At 40.3% G+C, this 22,458-nt stretch overlaps 1 protein-coding gene across 2 annotated transcripts in view; it reads left to right on the plus strand.

The window, feature by feature from the left end:
• Positions 1 to 22,458, plus strand: part of GABRB3 (gamma-aminobutyric acid type A receptor subunit beta3) — a 193,179-nt gene that overhangs the window by 141,555 nt on the left and 29,166 nt on the right. For both annotated transcript variants that reach the window (XM_075726568.1, XM_075726577.1), the window contains one exon: positions 18,428 to 18,648. In XM_075726568.1, coding sequence (XP_075582683.1) covers positions 18,428 to 18,648 — 221 coding nt within the window. The remainder of the gene's footprint in view (positions 1 to 18,427; positions 18,649 to 22,458) is intronic.

Below are 22,458 nucleotides of genomic sequence, written 5' to 3' on the forward strand. Positions count from 1 at the left end.
TGTAATCTGAAAAGCGCATAGTGGCAGAAACAAGTAGGGGGGAATACATTTAGAGGAAGAAATATGATTTCCATGGAAGGAGGAATGCATTTAAAAACACAGACCAAATCAGATATACTCAGAAACAAAAATCTGGCAAAGAGGATAAAGCCCTAGTGGCACAGACCATATAATGGATGACTGTAGGTGGAATACTAAAAACATCAATAAATGAAGAATTTGCCTGAGCACAAACTCAGTTTATAGAAGGAGAAAGAAATGTATATCAGGCAGAAACCAACAGAAAAAAAACAGTTTTTGCCCGGAAAGGAGGGAAGGATACATGGTTAATTCCGAGTTGTATTTAGTCTTGCATCATAGCATTCTACATGAATCATTATTTTATTGTTTACTGGGAGAAATGTACATCTCCTTTACAGGAGTACAACCCCATCAGAACCTGTAGAGTTCTAATAGCATCACATTAGCTGAATCTGGCCCATTATTTGTAAATTGTCTGTCTGAGCTCAGTCCAGAATCTGAATCACACAACAGAAGTGTTTTAAAATGTGCAGCTCTTCTGCTATGACTGTTCTAGAGAATGCTTATCTGGGCATGGACATGTCATAGGTCTGGTGCGTTAAAGCTATGAATATGCTCTCATCCTGCCTGCAATAGTAACTGTAGTTACATGTACACTGCACACTGTCACTGTTGTTGCAGGTTTTCATCAATATCTTCTCCTTTTAATGCTTGCTTTCAGTCAAAATTGAACATAATCCTTGAATGCACAAATAAGCATATTTAAAATAAAACTCTGATAATGCTAACATGATGATGTAGAAACAGTCTGAAAGCAGCAAGTGCTTATACCTGGGCTGTAACTTACTGGTTTTGCCAGGTGTCAGGGTGCCAAAGCAGAGCTTTGCCTCTGCTTTGTGTCTTCTTTCTTCAGCAGCCTCTCATGAGCTCCCCTGTGCATCAGTCACACTGATCAATGAATCAGATCAACCTTAAGTAGACAACTGATGCTTCTAAATATAATTAATACTTTTTTTCCTAATAAATTAGAAAAATTCTGATTAATTTATTCTGATTAATTCCCACTAAAATTTGAACAATTTATTTGATAAGGAGTTTGGTAAGGAGTTTAAGATCGTAAGTAATTTAGGAGCCTACATCCTAACTGCACCTAGGCACCTTTGAAAAAAAAGACCTGTTGCCTATTTTTTTTATATAAGTTGGAGTTTATTTTAGGACTTTCTGTGAAAAGTTCACACTAAATGATGAAGAAGTGTGGCTGGGTGGTCCTTGAGGCAATCAATTGTAAACTGTCCTAGATTACATCTGAACATGGAGTGTTTCCTTCCCTAGGATCAAGGTAAATAATACAGATGCATCCTGACTGTGTGTGCTAAGGCATAGGTGCATATGTTCCCTTCATCATCTACTACTCCATTTGAAAAGAATCAGTGTATGTGGTGCAGGGAGAGAGTCATAATATGCTCCATTTTTCGTGTCACTGAGCTAAAAAAGCCACTGTTTTATTCATAAGACATGCTCTCTCTTCCCTTGGACTTTTATTAGCCCTTCTCTACATCTTTTCCAGTTTAAGTTTTTGAGGAAAGGTGTCCAGAACTTCACAGAGTATTTTAGGTAAATTAGAACTGGTACCTTGTGCAGTGGCAATGCTACTTCCATCACCTGCTTCAAGCTAGGATTAAAATAGTGTTTTTCACATATGTGCTTCCCTAGTAACTCATAGTACTCTTGTAACCACCCAAAATGCCCAGCTTCGTCTTCCATGCTTCCTACCAACTGATCAGCTAACGTTGTCGTTCTTAGTCCCTAGGTGCATGACTTTCCACTTCTATTTTCCCGAATTTTAAACTGCTTCATCCTCTTTGAAAAGAGACCTTGATTACGTAGGAGTAACTGGAGTGTGTCTCGAACATACAACAGTCGAAGAAATTCTAGCCTTATGAAAGGCAGGGGCTAATTTCCTACATTTTTCAATATAATTTGTATTTGTCATTACTGGAAACGCCCAAATGACATTACATTTTGTAGTCATTTGAAGAATATTCTCGCAAAGGAAGGTCAACCAATTCTGAAAACACAAAGTAGGTAAAATACATTCTTGTACTCCAAAAAAGCAATATTACCTACTGATATTTTTTAAATCAATTTTAATTAAATTAGCCTTCTAGAATTCATGGCCTTAGGTAAAGGTTTTGAAACAATAGCTCCAAGCACTGACTCTTCATATATTTCAGATGGCTTGTGAATGATCAGCAAATTACTTTTTTGAAATGGTAACATTAACCATAAACTATTAGCTTTTTAAAGCCTAGGTAGGGGGGCTGTGTTACTGAAAATATGAGTTAGTGTGACATGAAGACACTGAATGTTTCTCTCATGTGCACTAGCACAGAACCAGGATTTAAAGCCTGCATGCCTGCACGTACAAATGCATGTATAATCTGTGTATCTGGTAGGAATATCTTTTTTTTAATATTTGTATTTAGTTATTATATTATCAGGGACCCACTTTATGAATCCACTTGGAGTATTTCTACCATGTCATGTTATTCTAATAACAACCTGTACATCGATAATTCTAGCAAAGTCCTTTTCGAAGCATAAAATAAATCACTCCACTGGGAAACAGGGTCTGAATTCAAAGAAGGTCAATTCTTTTATCAGTGTAAACGCATTTGTTACAGTTAGTTGTAAAAGATAACCAATCAACCATGTTTTTCAAATGCATCCATTTCCATCATTGTGACCACATTTCTAAGAGCTTTTTTCCCAGTATAGCATCAGATGTTTTAATGTGCTCAGCATCCAGCAGCTTCTACTCTGAAGGCGAGCTGCTGGATTTGGGACCATGTGGAAAAGTTGGCCATATAAGAATGAATTCTTTGTGAGATGAACCTGGACAAACATGAAAGAGATAATGTAAAACTAGGTTATACCTGAAGTACAAATTGCGCATACGTTTCATTTCTGAGTTTGAGATATGGTCTGCTTTTTGTTGTCATTTTATATGATTAATGATTTGGTAATTCTGTTTCCGCTAGTAGCTGGTAAGTGCAATTCTAATTAGAAAAAGATACAAACTTATTATAGTCATCACAGAAACTAGCTAATTTTGTAGAAAAAGTATCTGTTTGCATAAATAGAAACAGAATCAAAATTCACTGTAGCACACTAAGGTGGAAGAATAATTATTTTTAGCTTGCCCACTGATCTATATTAGCATGTAACATGGTTTTAGGTACATCTTTCTCATCTAGCAGAATTTGAACTATTTACAGGTTTCATACCATGTAGAAAATTTGATACTTGGTTATGAGCAGAGCCATTTTGTCTACATACTGTGAATAAAATTAGATCATTTAATAGTGAAACAAACATTCTTAAAATATAAACTGCTAAAAGAATTTATCTGTGGACTGGATAGATATTTCAAAGTCAAATATTTCCTTCTTTACTGGCATGATCTATGCTCTGTGTATGAGAGGTGATAACCTAACCAACTTTGCAGCTGCTGTGAAGAGTGTGACTCCTTGATTTGTTTGAGATTATGTTGCTCTTGCAACAGTGGCCAGTATTCAGCTTTTCCTGATCAAATCACCCTAGAAAGCCATTGTGCCGTCTTTCTGCAATACACTTTATAACCCCAGAGACTCTCCAGCATGCTGCCATGTGGAGCAGCAGCCTTGCCAGGGACAGGGCAGACAGTGATCTGTCAGAAATACGGACGTAAAGCCAGCAGCTGCTTCCTTGCACGGCAGCAAGACCCTGCGTGTCGGGCGAGCGGCGTTGCCTGCCTGGAGGCTTGCATGGCAGTTGCGTGGCAGCAGCAGCCAGCTGGGTGGCTGCAATTTGTCCCTGGGCATGGCAGCAAGTCCAAGAGCTGCGCTGTCAAGGACTGACCCAAAACTCAGGGCTACAGATGTAGATGAGAGCGGTGGAGAGGCTGCACGAGGCGCTATGGGATTGGAGGTCCCAATTTGAGGAGACAGACATAACTGAGTGGAGAATCGTTCTGCAGGGGATTTATAGTTAAAATTCTATCTCCTGACATAGACCAGAAATCTATGTAATTGTTGTGTTGTGGTGAAAAGGGTAAATGCACCACTTTAATTGGGGTTTTAACCAATTTAAAAGTCTTTCAAGATGTAAAAAACACTGAGATAAAATGTGGATGGTGTTGGAGTTAGAAAATAGGGTCAAGAATATTACCCCTATCAATCAACATAAATTGGAAAGAACACAGTCCTGACTTCGAGCTCCAAACTAATTTGTATTTCACATAGACTAAATATATATATCATCTTCAAACACTGTTTTCACTTGGAATACTGTATCTCTTGTGTTTATTTTCTAACTTCCCAACTATAAAATAGATATTTTAGCTATCTGATTCATTGCTGTGTCGTTTGCTTCAAAGGCATTTTACTTCTACTTCACAAAAATCTGATTTTTTCATGTTCTTATTCATGCTATGCATATACAAGTACGGGAAGGTAATAATTAGATGCATCTGCTTACATTTGCCAGGAGCAGATGTTAGACAAATTAAAGTGAACATAACTATCACTCAACATCATTAAAGAAGCGACTCTATAATAATTTCTGAACTTTGACAGGCAGTTAAATATTCTACATTGGCATATTTATGCTATTTTCAAAAATCTCACGTACAAAATTATCTTCACATGCAGTTGAATAAAAAATGAATTGTGTAAGTGTTCCAAGTCACAACTTCTACTTCCTTTCCCCCTGAAACGGTAAGTTTTCAGCCCCGACAGCAATGCTTATTAACACCACAGGACAACAACATCAGCTCATGAACAAAGCAGCAGAGTCCTACATGACTCAATAGTGCATTCCTAGAAGATAAGGACATGAGAATGGTGTTATGAAGTTAGACCAGAAGTCCCATCTTTCTCCGTCTCCTGTTTGCAACTGTGGGCAATGGTGAAGGCTCAAGAAGAGTATAACAGTAGGAGGAGGCTAAATTGTGGTATTTCTTTGATATTCTCCCAGCATCAAACTACAAAACTGCTCAGGGGCTTCCTGGGACCTCTGCATATTTTTGGTGTCAAGCAGTGGGTAAGAACCGCCCAGTTTAAAGCTGCACATCCATACACACATGCATGAAAATATGTTTTGAGCCCAACATCTGGTTATTTCTTTTGCTGCTTTCTGTTGCTTACAAGTGAGGAGCTGTGAATAGCCATTGGCCTCCTCCACAACGTTATTACAGATATCTGCAATATATTGCTTAGTTGCTGCTTTTGTAGGCAGAAAAGTCCTCACATGTTTAGTCTGTCTTTGTATGGGAGACGTTCTGTGCCTTTCATTCCCCTTGCTACAGCTAGGTTCCTGGTACCTTGTTATACTCTGTCCTGTTGGGGACAGGGACCAGAATGGCACGCAGTATTCAATATGTAGCTAGACTAAAATGATGCAGCGCAATGATTTTTCGTTTTTTTCTATTTCTTTTCCAGTCTTAACATTCTGTTTGCTTATTTTGACTTTACAGAATATTGAACTGATCTCTTCATAAAACTGCTGGTTAATACTGCAGCTTTTTTCTTTTCCTCAGTGGTCGTAGTGAGCTCAGAACCTACCACTCAGCCCATAGTTAGGACTGCTTTTTCCCCATATGCATTACTTTGCATCAGCATTGAATTTTATCTGTTTTAGCACTCAGGCATGCAGAATGCTGCTGGCCTTCTGCACCTCCTCACACTCACATCTTTCATTTTTACGATTCTGGCAAATGATGTAGCAAATATAAGCACCTTAATGTGCATACCCTGTCTATACCGTTTATGAGGAAGATGACCAGAATGGAGTCCTGCAGAGACCCCCATTCAGGTCTGCAAGTGACCTCCACTGTTGTGAAAACTGACTGCTGGGCTCTGTTGTTTGTTTCTTGTCTTCTACCTGGTCATTAATTGATGGCAGGAACTCCTTTTTCTTCTACAAGGCTTTCTTTAAAACCATTTGGTGATTTATAAGAAGTGCTCATGCCTTTAGGAAATTAGTTCTTATGTGGGTTTGGCTTGCTTTTCTGTGTTTATCTTCTTCTCTATTTTTTCTCCTTTGGGTGCAACTTCTTAATTTTGAAGTACATCTTTTTAGTTTTAATAAAATTGTTTACCCAAAATTTTAAACATTCTGAGTTTTGTTTGTTTGTTACTCAACAGTTATTTTTGATATACAGGAGTTGATATTATGATGACTCTAAGCAATCTTCTCTCCAACTTGGAAATGAGCTGCCTCATTTTTATACAATTTACTTTTTGAAATTAAATACTATTTTTATGTCATTTTAGACTTTTCTCAGTTTTAAAAGATGATTTCCCAATTCCATCAGGGTTATGGAGCAGTTGTTCTGTCACAGCATTTTGACCCATGAGTTGTACATTGCTCAGAACCAAGTCAAGAGTATCTTGCCTTGTTTCAGCTCTCACCGAAAGCTCCTTCATGAATCAGTCCTTTGTGGTGTCATTTAGTCTCTGCATCACACCCCAACCTGACATTTACCCAGTCTATGTGGGGGTGATTGAAGTTTCTGATTACTAATTTGTTTTTTTGCTGTCTCTTAAATCTCTCTTGGCACCCCACTGACACCATTGTCATCCTGATTAGGCAGTGACAACTTATTTCTAATACTTATGTACTCCTGGCGTCTTAATCCATAGAGATAACGTGCAACATTCAGTACAGTTAACTATCTGATGCAAAGCTTTCTTTAACATACACTACACCCTTCTTTTTCTTGCCTATGTAATTTTGGTTTATATTACAGGTTTCCACTGACTGCTTTCTTCCATCGAGTCTCTGATGCTCCTATTAGGTCAATATTCTCCCTTGAAACTAGGTATCCTAGCTCCTTTCTTATTTAAAATCTTCTAGCATTTCAGTAGTAGCATGTATGCATTTGATCTGGTTGCTTATTTTTCTATGCTATCTTTAAATTATATTTTTGAGTGCAGAATGAGCTTAACTTGTGTCCTAAATGAGTTTTACCAGCTTCTGTCAGTTTTTTCTCAAGGACACAAAGCTTCACCCCTCTATGATTCATCCCCCAAGCCAGATTTTCTTCTGCACCTGTTGGCTTTTCTATAGTCTTTAATTCAATCCCCTTCTCTGATAACCTTCCTGGTTTTTAGTTCCAGCAGCTTTACCTGAATCCTATTTTTGCTGTCTAGACTTTGTACAAAGTTTGTCCAGTTCCTGATGAATCTAAACCCTTCATCGCTATGCCATTGTCTGAAGGACTGATTCTCCAGCCAGCATCAAAAAGCACTGCCAGAGCAAGAGTAGAGGTAGATGATCAAGGATCTAATATTTGTATTTGAGGAGGCCATCTGATTATCATAACTGAGGTGCTCTGCAGAATACTAATCTCTGGCTGAAAGCAATGGTATATAATGTAGCTCGCTCATGCTCCTTTACTCAGCCACATTTTGTTCACCCAAAGGCCTCACGGAGAAAATGATTTCTTGCTTCTTAAATGCACTTTGCTGCTTCTGAGGTATTTGACAATAGCAGATGAATTAGGTGAGTAATTGAGCAGTGGTTATAGGCTGTACCTGTGGTAGGGAAGACTGGTTCTTTAACTAACTGGTCTGTGTCTTTACTTCTGAATTTGAGGAGCATCTTTGAAATCAGTGTGTCCACCTAGCACAGATTAATACAAGTAATTTTGCTGCAGGAGAAGCATTACATACATCAGAGTAACTGTCTAGTGAGGGAAAAGCACTTGGAGGGAGGGAGGTATATAAACCGAGTTTTAAGTTCTTAATGTTTTCACCATATTTCCAAGGAAATAAAAATATTTGCCTTCTGTCCTTCCAGTTGGTACCACACCAGGAGGAATGTCGCAATACACAAGTAGCCCCTTCTACATTTGGTTATTTGAAGGAAACATGGAAAAATACATTAAGTTTTTCATCTTTGCAGGTATCTTGTATTGCACATACATGTTGATGTTGGAAGACAGCCTACAATAGTCTTGAGGAAAGTATTGTTACTGTATGTAGATCATAGAACCATAGAATCACAGAACGATTTGGGTTGGAAGGAACCTTAAAGGTCATCTAGTTCCAACCCCCCCTGCCGTGAACAGGGTTACCTTCTACTAGACCAGGTTGCTCAAAGCCTCATCCAGCCTGGCCTTGAACACTTCCAGGGATGGGGCATCCACAACTTCTCTGGGCAACCTGTTCCAGTGCCTCGCCACCCTCACAGTAAAGAATTTCTTCCTAATATCTAACCTAAATCTACCTTCTTTCAGTTTAAAGCCATTACCCTTTGTGCTATCACTACGTGCCCTTGTAAAAAGTCCCTCTCCAGCTTTCCTGTAGGCACCCTTCAGGTACTGGAAGGCTGCAGTAAGGTCTTCCTGACGCCTTCTCTTCTCCAGGCTGAACAACCCCAGCTCTCTCAGCCTGGCCTCGTAGGAGAGGTGCTCCAGCCCCCTGATCATTTTTGTGGCCCTCCTCTGGACCCGCTCCAGCAGGTCCATGTCCTTCTTGTGCTGAGGGCCCCAGAGCTGGACGCAGCACTCCAGGTGAGGTCTCACCCGAGCACAGTAGAGGGGCAGAATCACCTCCCTCGACCTGCTGGCCACGCTGCTTTTGGTGCAGCCCAGGATACGGTTGGCCTTCGGGGCTGTGAGTGCACATTGCGGGCTCATGTCCAGTTTTTCATCCACCAGTACCCCCAAGTCCTTCTCCACAGGACTGATCTCAATCCAGTTATCGCCCAGCCTGTATCCATGTTTGGGATTGCCCTGACGCAGGTGCAAGACCTTGCACTTGGCCTTGTTGAACTTCATGAGGTTTGCACAAAGGGGAAAGTAGCCAACATGTTATCTACTATAGGATGGATCAGTTTTGGTCTAAGTATCCTAAGAAGATACAAACCCCTGGGAGTGCCTGCTGTCATCCTCTTTAAAAAAATCTAGCTACTGAAACTGTAAGTTTTGAAGATTTGTGACTAAATGCGTGTTTCATATTGGTTGTTTAGACCGTCCTGTTTGTGGCTTCAGGAGTCAGGAGTGTTGCAGTCTGAAACCCTCCTCATCTTTCTTTATGCAGTGACACGTTTTGGTTCCCTGATTCCAAAAGCTATTAGCAGATCTTTGCAGGGTGTTCAGATCACGTGCAGGAGGGGAGACGCTCCCCCAGCAAGACATTTCCCTTTAAAAATCACTCACAGCCTAATTTTTTAAATGGCACTGGCGGGGGACACACTCTTTTCCACTTCTTTCGTAAGTCTCTATACAGCAAGAGGTTTGTGTGGGGGTTGAATATCACGTATGCTTGTAATATTTCCTCTTGGATGCAGCGTTTGGCTGCTTTTTACCCATTTATTTATTTTGCGCTTAACTAAGTTTTATGCGCATAGCTATGGCACGTGATGAGTTTATCCTACCCGCAGTAATGAGTTTTTAGCAAATGCATTGTTTTCCTTTTGACTTAGCACGCATCCCAATTTCGTTACTGCAAGATATAAAGTTGGATTTAGCGTTACTGATAGAGTGAAAGGGCGAAGTGAGGGAAGCTGGCAGCGTAAGTAACGTGTCTGGAGGGAAGGGAAAATAGGCTGCGCAGGGCAGTTCTCTGATCACCTTTCTGACTCTCTGCCATGGCGGAGAAATCTCTTCTAGTTTATTTCCTTACTCAAAAATGAACACGCAATATCCTGGTGCCAATGAACTGCCCGTTTACATATGAAGAGCCACAGCTGCTGTGGACACCCTGTCATGGTGTCCATAGCGGTGGAGGCTCCCCATGGCGGGTCAGGGCAGGGCCTGGCAGCCAGGGCCTGTCCCAGCCCCAGCCAGGAGCAGGGCAGCCACGGGCACTGGGGCAGCCCCAGCCCTGGGCATCGGGCACCTCCCTGGGGACGGGGACGGGCTGAGGCCGGGCTGGGATGTGGGCCTGCGGGTGGGCGCCTGTGGGTGGGCCCAGCTCGGCGGGACCCATGGCCGGGCAGGGCAGGGCAGGGCTGTGGGGAGCTGGAGACCGGCCCTGCTGCGGCGTCGCCGGGGCAGGGGCTGAGATGGGGTCCTGGGCAGGGTGGGGGGAGCCCCAAGGGGCTGAGATGGGGCCCTGGCCAGGGCTGGGGGAGCCCTGGGGTCCGGCAGGGCCAGGGAGGTCTTGGGGTGCCCTCCAGGCCTGGCATGCCCAAATGGCGTGTGCCGCGATATTGAAAAACACACAGATCATGTTTCAAGTTTTGTATTTGAAAAGCATGTGATGGCCAATGTGTTCTCACTGTCTTTCTCAAAGGGCTTTTTGTTCATGGTGCCTGCCTTGAATGGGATTTCCTGTAAGAGTATCTGGTGGTTCAGATAATCACAGACAGCAAGTAGAAATTTGGGCATTAGCCTTGCTGCTCTACTGCCAGTGAGATTGGCTGGCTCCCAGACTCCACAAATGAATAGGTTTGGAGGTGAGGAAATTTTTTGAAAAGTTCTCCCCACAGTGGAGTAAATATTCCTTTTTTTAACCAAAAAATGTGGATGGGAACAGATACGTATTCCAGTTTTCATTCAAGGACATGCTTCCTTTAGCTCTCTGTTCCTAAATATAGTTTTGTTTTATTTATTAACTCTGGAGTGATAAAAAAAAAAAAATACGAGTTCTGGGGTGCCTTTAGAAAGGTCTTTTTACAATTCTGTGGTGACAAAAAGACAGTAGTCTTTTCAATCTGAAATACAGGTTTACTGGAAATTGTTTTGGATGGTTTTCATGTTCAGTCATAGCAAATAAGAGGGGTATGGAGCTATATTTATGGACACAGTATTTAAAACACATCTATGTATGCCCAGCTATGGAGGCTCTTGACTACCTCCATCACTGCTGTCCTAGAACACCTCGCAGACACTGAAAGAGTTATGCATGAAGTAGTCTAAGAAATAGGAAGACCTGAACAAATATGGCAAATAATATCAACTTCTAGGGCTTTCTTTGAATTTTGTTTTTCCTTCCAGATTTTTATTGATAACTCAAGTAATACCAAAGAGAGATATAAGTTGATATATTTATGGAAACACCAAAGTAGGAGTATGAGAAGTCCTTCATTCTCTAAAATGGGTATCTGGTAGATCCCATATTTTTAGTCTGTGTTCATATCTCATAACTGAAAAAAATAATCCCATAGCTTTAAGATTTTAGGGCACTAGCTTGTTTCTCCAATTCACTGGTGGCACATCCCGCTACTGTGTAGGTGGCACAATCCATTAGTTGTCAGTTCCCATCTCTCTAAGGTCAGCTGCCTCAGTCATGGGAATCAGCTGACAACTGATAAAGGTTGATTTTTTTCTTCCCTGTAGGTTGTTAGCAGGATTTCAATTAGTGCAATTAAATGTACCTGTTTTCTTGAGGTCCTGTCAGCTCTAAAATAAATACATTTGTGCTTCATGAAGCAAGTTCAGTGCCTCTTTTCCTTATAAGTCTTTTTTTTCTTTTTAAGAATATTTGGTGGTTTTTTTCTGACTTGATCTCTTTTAGAGTTTTCAAATATAGTATTTAAACATTTGACATTTCTATTTGTATACCTATTCCTCTTTTTTAGGAGGGCTCCATCAGATGTTGAATTTTATGTTGTATCTGTCCATCATCAAGTGGATTTTGATTGCAATTTGCCACGTAATCTTTGGACAGATCTTCAGGGGTGTAGTGAAAGACCATACTTCGTTTAGCTAGCTTTCTGCCACTGGATCAGAGTATGATACCCTTGATGTGTAAAAGTGTGTTAGTTTTTCTTTGATCGGTCCTTTGGGAATAGAAATTCCTGATTACTGAGAAGCCTATGGTGTTGTAATAGCTGTGATACACTGAATCAGAGATGGAATATTTATTCTCCCACCACCCCCATCTGTCAGGGATTAAATAGCCCAGACTGACTTCTTACTGTCCTGACTTATGTCCCTGCACTGAAATATTTGCAGGAACTTTCTTCCGTCTCCCTCCATACTCACATACCAAAGCTCAGCCCAACCATTTGCTTCCTTGTCAGCTGTTGTCCTCTGATGTTCAGATGAGAGAACACCCCAAGAGCAGGAAGGCATCCCCATCAGTTTGTTGTGGGCAGAGGAACAAGTAAAGAGAAAAGCCAGTACCCAGCTTTTGAAGAGTAAGCTCCCATGGCCATGTCAGGAAGGTGCCGTGGGGCAGTACCCACCAAGGGTGCTCAGCTGCTCCCTTCCTTCCTGTTGAGAAGCTTCTCTTCTGTTGCAGTGACCACCACCTGTCCCCAAAAAGCTGGGGAGAAGCTGCTTTGGCCGGTTGCTATGTCAACAGTGCTCCCTTTGCCTGCAGAAAGCAGAGCACTGGTTGGTATGGCAACCTTCCTCAGAGCACCCAGAGATGCTCGGTGGAGGACAGGCTCTTTGGAGAAGGCCCTGTGCTTGCGGTGGAGATGGAAACTCCTGTCCCAAAGGGTATGAAAGGGCAGGAAAGCCCCATGTAATCATACATTTATTTGGAAAACTTCATTTTGTAGCATCAAATGGTTTCTTGGAGGCTAAATATTTCCTTATGTCTATTTATAACACCATCCTTGTGTGTTTCTTGAGAAGAGGAAAAATATCATGGTAATTTGGTACAAAGGATAACAAGAGAACATGCATATATGGAGGGTCACAGTGAAATGAGTGTAACTGAGCTGTTCTAGCATTACACTTTCTTAACAGAAGAGGATTTTAGTGACATGCTTGGGAAAATATGTGCCGTGTTTTCAACTGGTCATTATTACAGGGTTTTTGAGTGGTGGCAGAGAGAAGCCTGGATCAGGATCTTATAGGTGAGATGAATCTTGAGTACAACAGTAGGTAGACCAAGAAACATTAGAGGAAGGTGCTTTGGTGGGGTAGAGTGGATGTGTGTGTGTCTGTGCGCGTGCATAAATCTCCTTCACTCAGGCTGCTCATGAACTACATCTAACACCAGAGAGGTTCTAATTGGGCAGTTTTCTTGTAAAAGACATTGCAGAAGAATAGACTTTGGTGATTTTTTCCATTCAGTGACAATTAAGTAAGTAATGCATAGTTTAGACATTGGGCAAATCAAAATGTCAACAGATAAAATGTAATGTAAATTTTTCTTTAATAAATATTTTCTTTAATAATAAACTAATATGAAAGTTGCTGAAGCTTTTAGAAAATTTTGAATGCTGAGAAAAATGTTTAAGTGATCATCTCACACAACTGACTAGTATTGCTGGTAAATTCTGACTTCCTAAGATTAGCCTTTGTGAATAAGTCTTTATTATATTCGTATTTAGCTGTGTGAATTAATGTGTGCATAAATCTGTTTCTCAGGTCTCTTCTGTGTATAGTAGGGGGACAGATTTACAGCTATGTTGTCAAAGCATAGGATTCATGAGTTTGGCTTTGCAACTCACTTTGAGCTTATTGGGACAACTCACTTTGAGCTTATTGGGAAGAATGTTACTCAATCGTCAATGCTTCAGAAATAGCTCCTTATACTACAGCAGCCATATCTAATTTTTGAAATTATGTGGGAGGTGAGGGAAGGGACTGTGAAGTTATATGGAGACTAAGGCATGGATTTTCAACACATCTGTTTATCCACTGAATAAGTATTTACTTTGTTAACTCATCAAAAATAAATAATCCAAAAGCCAATGGTAATAATCACATTTGTCTATTGGTCAAGAATACCAGGATGTGAATTTACATCCAAATGCAAATCTAAGACAGGAATCTATTTCAAGTAGATACAAGGCTGTCCTCTCAAGCAGTGGAATGGTTCTTTTTTGCATGAATTTTTCCAATATTTCCAGTAATTTTCAATATATTTATTTATTTTGCATGAATAATTTATTTTTATTAACTGCCATATTAATAGTATTCCATCATAATTATTAATTATGGTGTTCTATCTAGCAGTCATTTTGAAGAAACACAACATTTTTACAGCTAATGGAAAACTTTAACATCCTTGATAATAACACACTAAGACTGTAAACAGTGATAGTCAATTTCAGAGCATTTTTGCTCCTATAAGGCTGTTAATTTTATTTCGATGAACAAGCTATATTTTAAAAGTTTTCTTTCCTTTTTATTGAGTGCAGGAGAGAAAAGCTAAAGATAACAAACCCTGTAATAGAAAAGAAATTATTGTTTGCTTTTAAGATTACAGCATATTAGTAATTATTGTTCATTAGTCCTATAGTCAGTGCATTAGGTACTCTACAGTAACACACTATAATACATTCTGCCTGTCTGAAGTGGCTTTGTAGTTAAATCATAGTTGTGCTTCCTACATGGTATGTTCAGTCTATGAAGAGACAAATATGTAGAAAACACTTAAAAATTTCTTTGTACGTGGTTAGCACCATATAATATTTGTGAGTCTCTGTAATTCTTGCTTAAGGTGTTTTGAAATCACGGATAATACACATGAAGAACACAGGCATATTATGCTCTATTTAAGTTGTGATATAGGCCTCTCTACCATTGTATCGAAATTCCTTCCCAAGTATTATTTACTATTTGAGTTTTTTCTTTTTTTTTTTTCCCCAGGGAAAACTATGTTGAAAAAACACCAGCACACCTTTCCATGTGCATTTCCTTTTATTAGTGGCATCATTGCAGTGCTAGAAAGCCAAGGATGCTTGTCACTGTTCTTTATCCTTGTAGGATGTCCCGTGGTCTTTGAATACAGAAAAGAAAGCTCATGTTGCCTGTGCAGTCCAGCTTCTCCCATTTTGAGGATATTTCTCGTGCACTTCAGAAGCACCGTGTTTGTCTTTCTGTCAGGGCTTTGAGTGATTTTGTTACCATTCTTGACCTGAAGCGCATATTACTGTGAGGAACTGGAGAGGGGAAAGGGAGACCTTGGATGTGACATGGTATTGTATGGGGAAAAAATATGATTAATGGAGGCCTTTGCTGCTGAGAAAATTGTCCACTGCTCTGTGCAGTAGTTAGAATTTCTTAAGCTGGCAGCTCTGTGTCATCTTTGACATAAAGTAGCACCCTAATACAGTAGCTGTAGTGGGATTAATCTCTTCTAGCTTTAGACATCTACCCTCTTGACCTCTATATCAGAGCTAGTCATCACAAGCTCCCCTGGAGAAAGGTGGTCCTTAATAAACTTTGTAGGCTACCTACCTGGGGGTGGAAGTCCATTTTCTCATTTTACCTGACAAATACCTAGTGCCTTTTTTCCACTCCACACTCAAACCATTTTTACATTTTCCTCTGGAGTATGGAAAAGGGGAAAACTTCCTTTATGGGTACAAAGCCTAGCAAATTAGCTAATCAAAGAATGAGAGCTGACATCCTCATGGGTTTTAATCAGCTGGTGGTGACTTTGGTAGAGCTGCTCTAAGGAACTGGCCTTTCCTGCTCATTTTATCGCTGCTTGCGCAGCCAAGCAGTTTCAGTGCAGTTCTAATACGAGCTTTTTGCTTGGAGCTTATCAGAAAAAGCATGATGATGAACAAGCATGGTTCATATTCATTCTTTCTATCCTGTTGTCTTCAGAGCAGGTCAGACTGACAGACCACAAACATACAGTGATCCTTCAAGGTGTGTGGTAGCACACATGCTTTCTTGGGCACCCTATTTCTGCCATGTCTGTTGTTCAAAGTGCAGAGAGTGGGATTAGGCAGATGTGTCAGTGCATCTGAATAGTATATTGCCATTGCAGAAGATGCTGTATGAGCATTTTCCTTAGCAGATACCAAGCAAAGAATTGGGAATGAGCTGATATTTTGCATGCAATAATGTACCTTTTTTTAAAATAACTTTTCGGGGTATCATTGCTTTCAGTACATGGGAACAGTCATATACATTAGCAGACATATAGATAGGGGTTTTTTTATTTAAGGTTAAGATGAAATAAGAAGTGAAGGTTAATTGAGAAAGCAGTAATGAAATTTGTACCTTATAGGATGTATTTTGGAAGTTTCTCTTTCAGTCAAGACACTGAAAGTTCTTCATGTTTGCTGGATGTTGCTGTTTCTGTGTGCATTTTGTAAACTTTTTTCTCTGTTGTTCCCTGCCATCGTAAATTTTAGTTAAATAAACAAATAAAATGACAGACTATTACTGCTTGTGTTGTTACATATGTTTTAGTTAGCTAGTTAATTACTCCATTTGTTAGCTGTTAACATGTATTTCATCTCAAGCCAAAAGAAAAAGGAGCCTAGCCTAAAGCTCTCTTCTGCTTAAATGTACTGCTTCTCTTATATTTTAGGGCTAGCTGGTTCACTTCTTTCAATGCTGTGCGGTGCCACCCTGTCTCTTTATTTCTCTTTTGCATTATTTTGCACATATATTGTGCATTTATACATAGTGAGCTTTTGGTGTACTGCTCGTGTGTCCACAGCTTTTATAATCCCCAGTTTCTTCATGGTGATGAGCAAGACAGGCACATAGCAAATTTTGAACGTTAATCGAAACAAGCTTTAATTAAGGTGAAATGGAGCTGGTAGAGGATATTCATTCTAATGCATCAGTGTCAGAAAATTGGTTGCAGAGAACATCAGAAGAGATGTGGTCTTCCTGAGATGCTAATGGGAGCGAGGCAAGTGCACCCAGTGTAGCATGTACCTCGTTCAGCGATGAGCAGCGTCGATTAGTCCCACCGAAGAAAGCTTCTGACCAAAAGGTCGGAGCACGTTCGCCTGAACAGTCGTGTTGGATTTGAGTTTTGAAGAATGAGCTTCCTTCCAGGCAGTTCCACACAGGCTCCTTTCTCCCATCACCAGGCCCTTTTGTTTTCAAAGGTCCCCTATTAGTTTCCTAAAATGGCAACAGCTTCTTGTTGATATCTATAATGATTTATTTCTCTAAGCAATTATAACTGATTTCTTAAAGCTATAGCAGCTCCCTCATTAAAGAGAATGAATCACTGAATAAAAAATGCAAAGGCTCTGAGTGTAAAAGGCGTGCTCAAGTTTCCTTTGATTTCAAGGAAAGGCTGTAGGGCTTGAGGGAAGCAGGGCAGGGTCAGTGCCTGAAATTGGGTTGTCTCCACACAAAACCCATTACAAGAATGGTCCGTTCCCAACAGCCGTACTTAGGAAGCCTGAGCGTGCTTTTCTCAAACAAGCAGCAAGCCTGAGGGGTTTTGCATCACCAGCTTGTAGAACCAGATGCAAATGCAGGTATCCTGTGGCTTGCGCACCTGCTGCTAAATATTTAAATGTGTTTGGAGATCACATAAATTTCTCAGTGTTTTGTGAAGAGTTTCATGAAGAGTTTTATCGTTTAGAGCACTTCTGTAATTTGAAAATCAGAGTTTTAATGGCCTGTACTTACAGTCTCTTTTTTTTTTCATTGTTAAATACAGCAATATTATCAGACCTAAACCCAGTGTTTTCTTTAACTGTAAACATTTACTTCCAGATATAAGCAAGTATTATTTTCAGATGTTCACCTTTTTTATTTCATGCATAAAAACAGGCTTTCTAAAAATGAAAATGTCCTTCCACACTTCAAAAGTTCTAAGGGAAAGAGAAGACAAAGGTTTTTCTTTCCTAACAGGAAATTTTGCTATTTTCTGTGATTTTTTTTTTCAGTTTTGTTGTCACTTAACTTTAAAATGTTCCCTTTTTTTTTTTTTTTTTTTTTGTAATAATACCATGAAGCTAATGAATGAGGCCTGTTGTCTAAGACTTTCAAAGTGTTTCAATATAACGTTATTATGACATGGCCAAGTCAAGTTAGCAAATTCTGAAATGAATTAAAGGATTTTAAAATGCGTGTTTTAGGCTTCTGTATCCAGGTTTAGGCTCTTACGTTAGTGATCACAGCTCTTAGCAGACACCATAAACCTTAACTGACAAAGTTATGACAACCAAACATTGACATTAGTGGGATTTTACTGCAATTTACTGTTCTTCTAAGTACCTATGTAGCCTGTTGATGAGAAAATCTTTATATCACTGCAAGATGAAGTCTCACACAAAGGCACATGTATAGACAACATCTTTGCAGCTTATTTTTCAGATACAGTTTTGCATACTTCTTCAAAATACTGTGAATGTTTTTCCATTCATCTATCAGTTTTAAGAATGGGGAAAATGGCAGTATTTACTTGTTACCTCGTTTATCATTCCACAAACATCATAATTTCAGGTAGTTGTCAGGGGGACTAAAGGAAAGAAATGGAGGAGCAGGACAAAACATACCAATAACAGCTTAATTTCTTAAGATTTGACATGTTCCCTTAGACTAGAGTGATACTTGAATTACAAGAATTATTTAATAAGTGATAGGAATATTTAATGTTTTTATTAAGCATTTTTTCCACAAATTATTTAAAATTAAATTAAACCAACAGCAAAATAAGCTAGTGACAGGGAGAAAAAATATTTTTCTAGTTACACCAAGTATGATTGACTGTTGTGCTTCTCTTTCTTTCCTCACCAGGATTACACTTTGACTATGTATTTTCAACAGTACTGGAGAGATAAGAGGCTGGCTTACGCTGGCATACCTCTCAACCTCACGCTTGATAATCGAGTGGCAGACCAGCTCTGGGTGCCTGACACTTACTTCTTAAACGACAAGAAATCATTTGTGCATGGTGTTACCGTGAAGAATCGAATGATTCGCCTTCACCCAGATGGAACGGTGCTTTACGGCCTCAGGTCTGTACTTCATGATGAAGATTTAATCACTGTCATTATGTATTGTTGATATTTGCTTCCTGGTACAAGGTTATTACAAACATTGGGTAGTGTATTATGTAACCTTCCCTGTAACTCCGAAAGATGCCTGTAGAAAACAAATGACACACTCAATGTTTCTTAATTTTGCCAGAAGCATCTTCAGTCAGGTTTTATCTGTTTCTATAGAGTCACCATATCTGGAAAGCCCGGTGGCTATAGGAAGCAGAAAGGCAAGCATTAATTGTAAACCTGAATATTTTGTCCAAAATGCAGGTGGTAAGGTTGAATGTGGGTGCTTATGTTGTTTCTTGATGTGTCTGTAGTCTATAAAGAAAAAGCCACAAGCAGCCCTGGTTGAACGGAGTCAGCCACAGTCAATTGAGATGATGACTATGGGTACCTTCAGTGATTTCTTCAAACAGGGATTAGCACTGCGGTGTGTTTTATTTCAAACCAGAGGTACAAAGTGACCTTACGTTATCCTAGTTTCTACGTATTTTAGGCTGGACCTGTGTTTTCTTTGTTTTCTGTCATAGTTTTTATGGTTAGGAAAGCTGAAAAATCCTTCTCTTAATAAACATAATTACACTAGCAAAAATCTCAATGGAAGACTCACTAGTATCAAAAAATTGCTTTCTTTGGACAGGTTACTCCATTTGCTCCAGTGGTTTAAACTGTACCAGCAAAACAAGTCTTTGCCGGTGAAAGCTCCACTTCCATTATCGGAAGTTTCTTGTATTTTTAAGCATAGATAGTACTCAAGATTGCTGCACATACATAGTACAGGATAAAGAGTCCCTAGTATAAAAATGAATGAGATCTGAGAAGTGGTGCAGATGGATTATATGACTAGTTTACCTGCTTTTGTTTTTTATCTACAGTTGAACTTTTTACCTGACTTTGATCTTGGCCTCTCACCTCTTTAACTCCTATTACATATCATGTAGGGATGGCAATTGGATTAATCTTTCTAGACAAAATAAAACCGGACTCAGCCTATTATGAAACTTGAAAGAAGTTTAGGATGTTCAGGAAATGTTGTCTCTGTAATTAACTGGTTTTAGCAAAAGGAGGCTTTCATCTTGCATGCTATTGATCCAATATAGAACACTGTAGGTTTAGGGTTCTTTCCACAAGTAGTTAAATGTCAAAAACTGATGCAAGATACTTTTGTTTCCTTTATCTCAAGAACCATCCCCACAAGCAATGTAATAAAAAAAGTGATGGAGATCAGAACTCTTCTGTTTGTCATAATGTATAGAAGTCTTTCTGTCACTCTAAAAAACATTTGGAGTCATTCAGGTGAAGATTATCTGTCATAAAATAGTGTATTTGAATAAGTTAGCTTCCTCTTCTGCAAATATAACTGTCCACAAGCAGATTGCATTTCACTTGATAGTATTTGCTTAGCAGGGATTTCACCAGTGGCTCATGTGTGGCACGCTTCTTTCCATTCCCTTTCCTCTGAAAGCACGCAATATTCCGAGTCAGCTATCCATGGCGTGAAGCAGCTGAGTTACTTAATGAAGGATGACTGTCTGAAATTAGATTTTGGCAAGATACAGGACATTGTGGTCAGAAGGAAGAAAATATCTGAGCCTTAGGTCCATGAAATTATTACTCTACCCTTAATTGGTTTAGTGGTGGACTTGGTAGTGTTAGGTTAATGGTTGGACTGGGTGATCTTAAAGGTCTTTTCCAACCTAAATGATTCTATGATTCTGTTATTGATTTAAAGACTTGAGCTTTGTATTGCTCTACCGCTAGCCTGTCTTCTTGTGTTGTGGCTTCAGAGCATTCTGATGGCATTGGCCTCAAGCCGCAGTCTGGAGACAATGATTCATCCTGTGGACTGAGACCAGAACCTGGAGTTTTATGTACCACAAAACACAGGGTAACTGAGAATAACAGGGGAAATTTTGGAGGGTTGCAACCAATTATAGAATATCCACAGAGCAAACCATTTCCTCAAAAAACAGGTAATCAAAGCGATCCCAAGGCCACACTGGCTCTATGTTCTCTTCTGAACAATGTAGAATTTATCATAGTTTTGAAAGACTTGACCTTCAGTTATCCAATGTTTCTTTCTACTTCAGAGAAAGCAGTTTGCTTCCACAGTAAAAAGTCTATGAGAGTGGGGCAATGGGACAGTAGCTGTTTGAAGTTTGACCCATTTCTGGGGATTTTTCTCTTTGAGCACCATACTGACTTTGTTCCACCTTGTTCAGAACATTATACAAGACATATGATGGTACAACAGCTTTTTTCATAATACACCAAAACAGAAATAATGACATTATAGACTGGGGATCAAAAATAAAGTCTTTCCGACTTCCTGTGTTCTTGCCATATAGAATCATAGAATCGTTTAGGTTGGAAAAGACCTTTAAGATCATCAAGTCCAGCCATTAACCTAGCACTGCCAAGTCCACCACTAAACCATGTCCCTAAGCACCACATCTACACCTCTTTTAAATACTCCCAGGGATGGTGACTCAACCATTTCCCTGGGAAGCCTGGTCCAATGCTTGAAGAAGTGAAGAAATTTTTCCTAATATCCCATCTAAACCTGCCCTGACCAACTTGAGGCCATTTCCTCTCATCCTATCGCTTGTTATTTGTTATTTGGGAGAAGAGACTGACACTGCTGGAACGTGTCCAGAGAAGGGCAACGAAGCTGGTGAAGGGTCTGGAGCACAGGCCTTATGAGGAGCGGCTAAGGGAACTGGGGTTGTTTAGTCTGGAGAAGAGGAGGCTGAGGGGAGACTTTATTGTGCTCTACAACTACCTAAAAGGAGGTTGTAGTGAGGTGGGTGTTGGTCTCTTCTCCCAGGTAGTTAGCGATAGGATGAGAGGAGATGGGCTCAAGCTATGCCAGGGGAGGTTTAGGTTGGATATTAGGAAAAATTTCTTCACGGAAAGGGTAGTCAAGCATTGGAACAGGCTGCCCAGAGAGGTGGTGGAGTCCCCATCCCTGCAAGCGTTCAAAAAATGGGTAGACGTGGCACTTTGGGACATGGTTTAGTCTACCCTTGATTGGTTTAGTGTGGACTTGGTAATGTTAGGTTAATGGTTGGACTGGATGATCTTAAAGGTCTTTTCCAACCTAAACGATTCTATGATTCTATGATTCTGTGACACCCACCTCGCTACAACCTCCTTTCAGGTAGTCGTAGAGAGCGATAAGGTCTACCCTCAGCCTCCTCTTCTCCAGACTAAACAACCCCAGTTCCCTCAGCCGCTCCTCATAAGACCTGTGCTCCAGACCCTTTACCAGCTTCGTTGCCCTTCTCTGGACATGCTCCAGCACCTCAGTGTCTTTCTTGCAGTGAGGGGCCCAAAACTGGACACAGTATTTGAGGTGCGGCCTCACCAGCGCTGAGTACAGGGGCACAATCACCTCCCTGCTCCTGCTGGCCACACTATTTCTGAAACAAGCCAGGATGCTGTTGGCCTTCTTGGCCACCTGGGCACACTGCTGGCTCATATTCAGCTGGCTGTCGACCAATGTCCTTTTCGGCCAGGCAGCTTTCCAGCCACTCTTCCCCAAGCCTGTAGCGTTGCATGGTGTTGTTGTGACCCAAGTGCAGGACCTGGCATTTAGCCTTGTTGAACCTCATACAATTGGCCTCAGCCCATCAATCCAGCTGTTCTAGATCTCTCTGTAGATCCTTTCTACCCTCAAGCAGATCAACACTCCCGCCCCACTTGGTGTCATCTGCAAACTTACTGAGGGTGCACTCAATGCCCTTGTCCAGATCATTAATAAAGATGTTAAACAGAACTGGC

This window comes from Pelecanus crispus, chromosome 1 (genome assembly GCF_030463565.1).
Source record: "Pelecanus crispus isolate bPelCri1 chromosome 1, bPelCri1.pri, whole genome shotgun sequence".
NCBI classification, from domain to species: domain Eukaryota; kingdom Metazoa; phylum Chordata; class Aves; order Pelecaniformes; family Pelecanidae; genus Pelecanus; species Pelecanus crispus.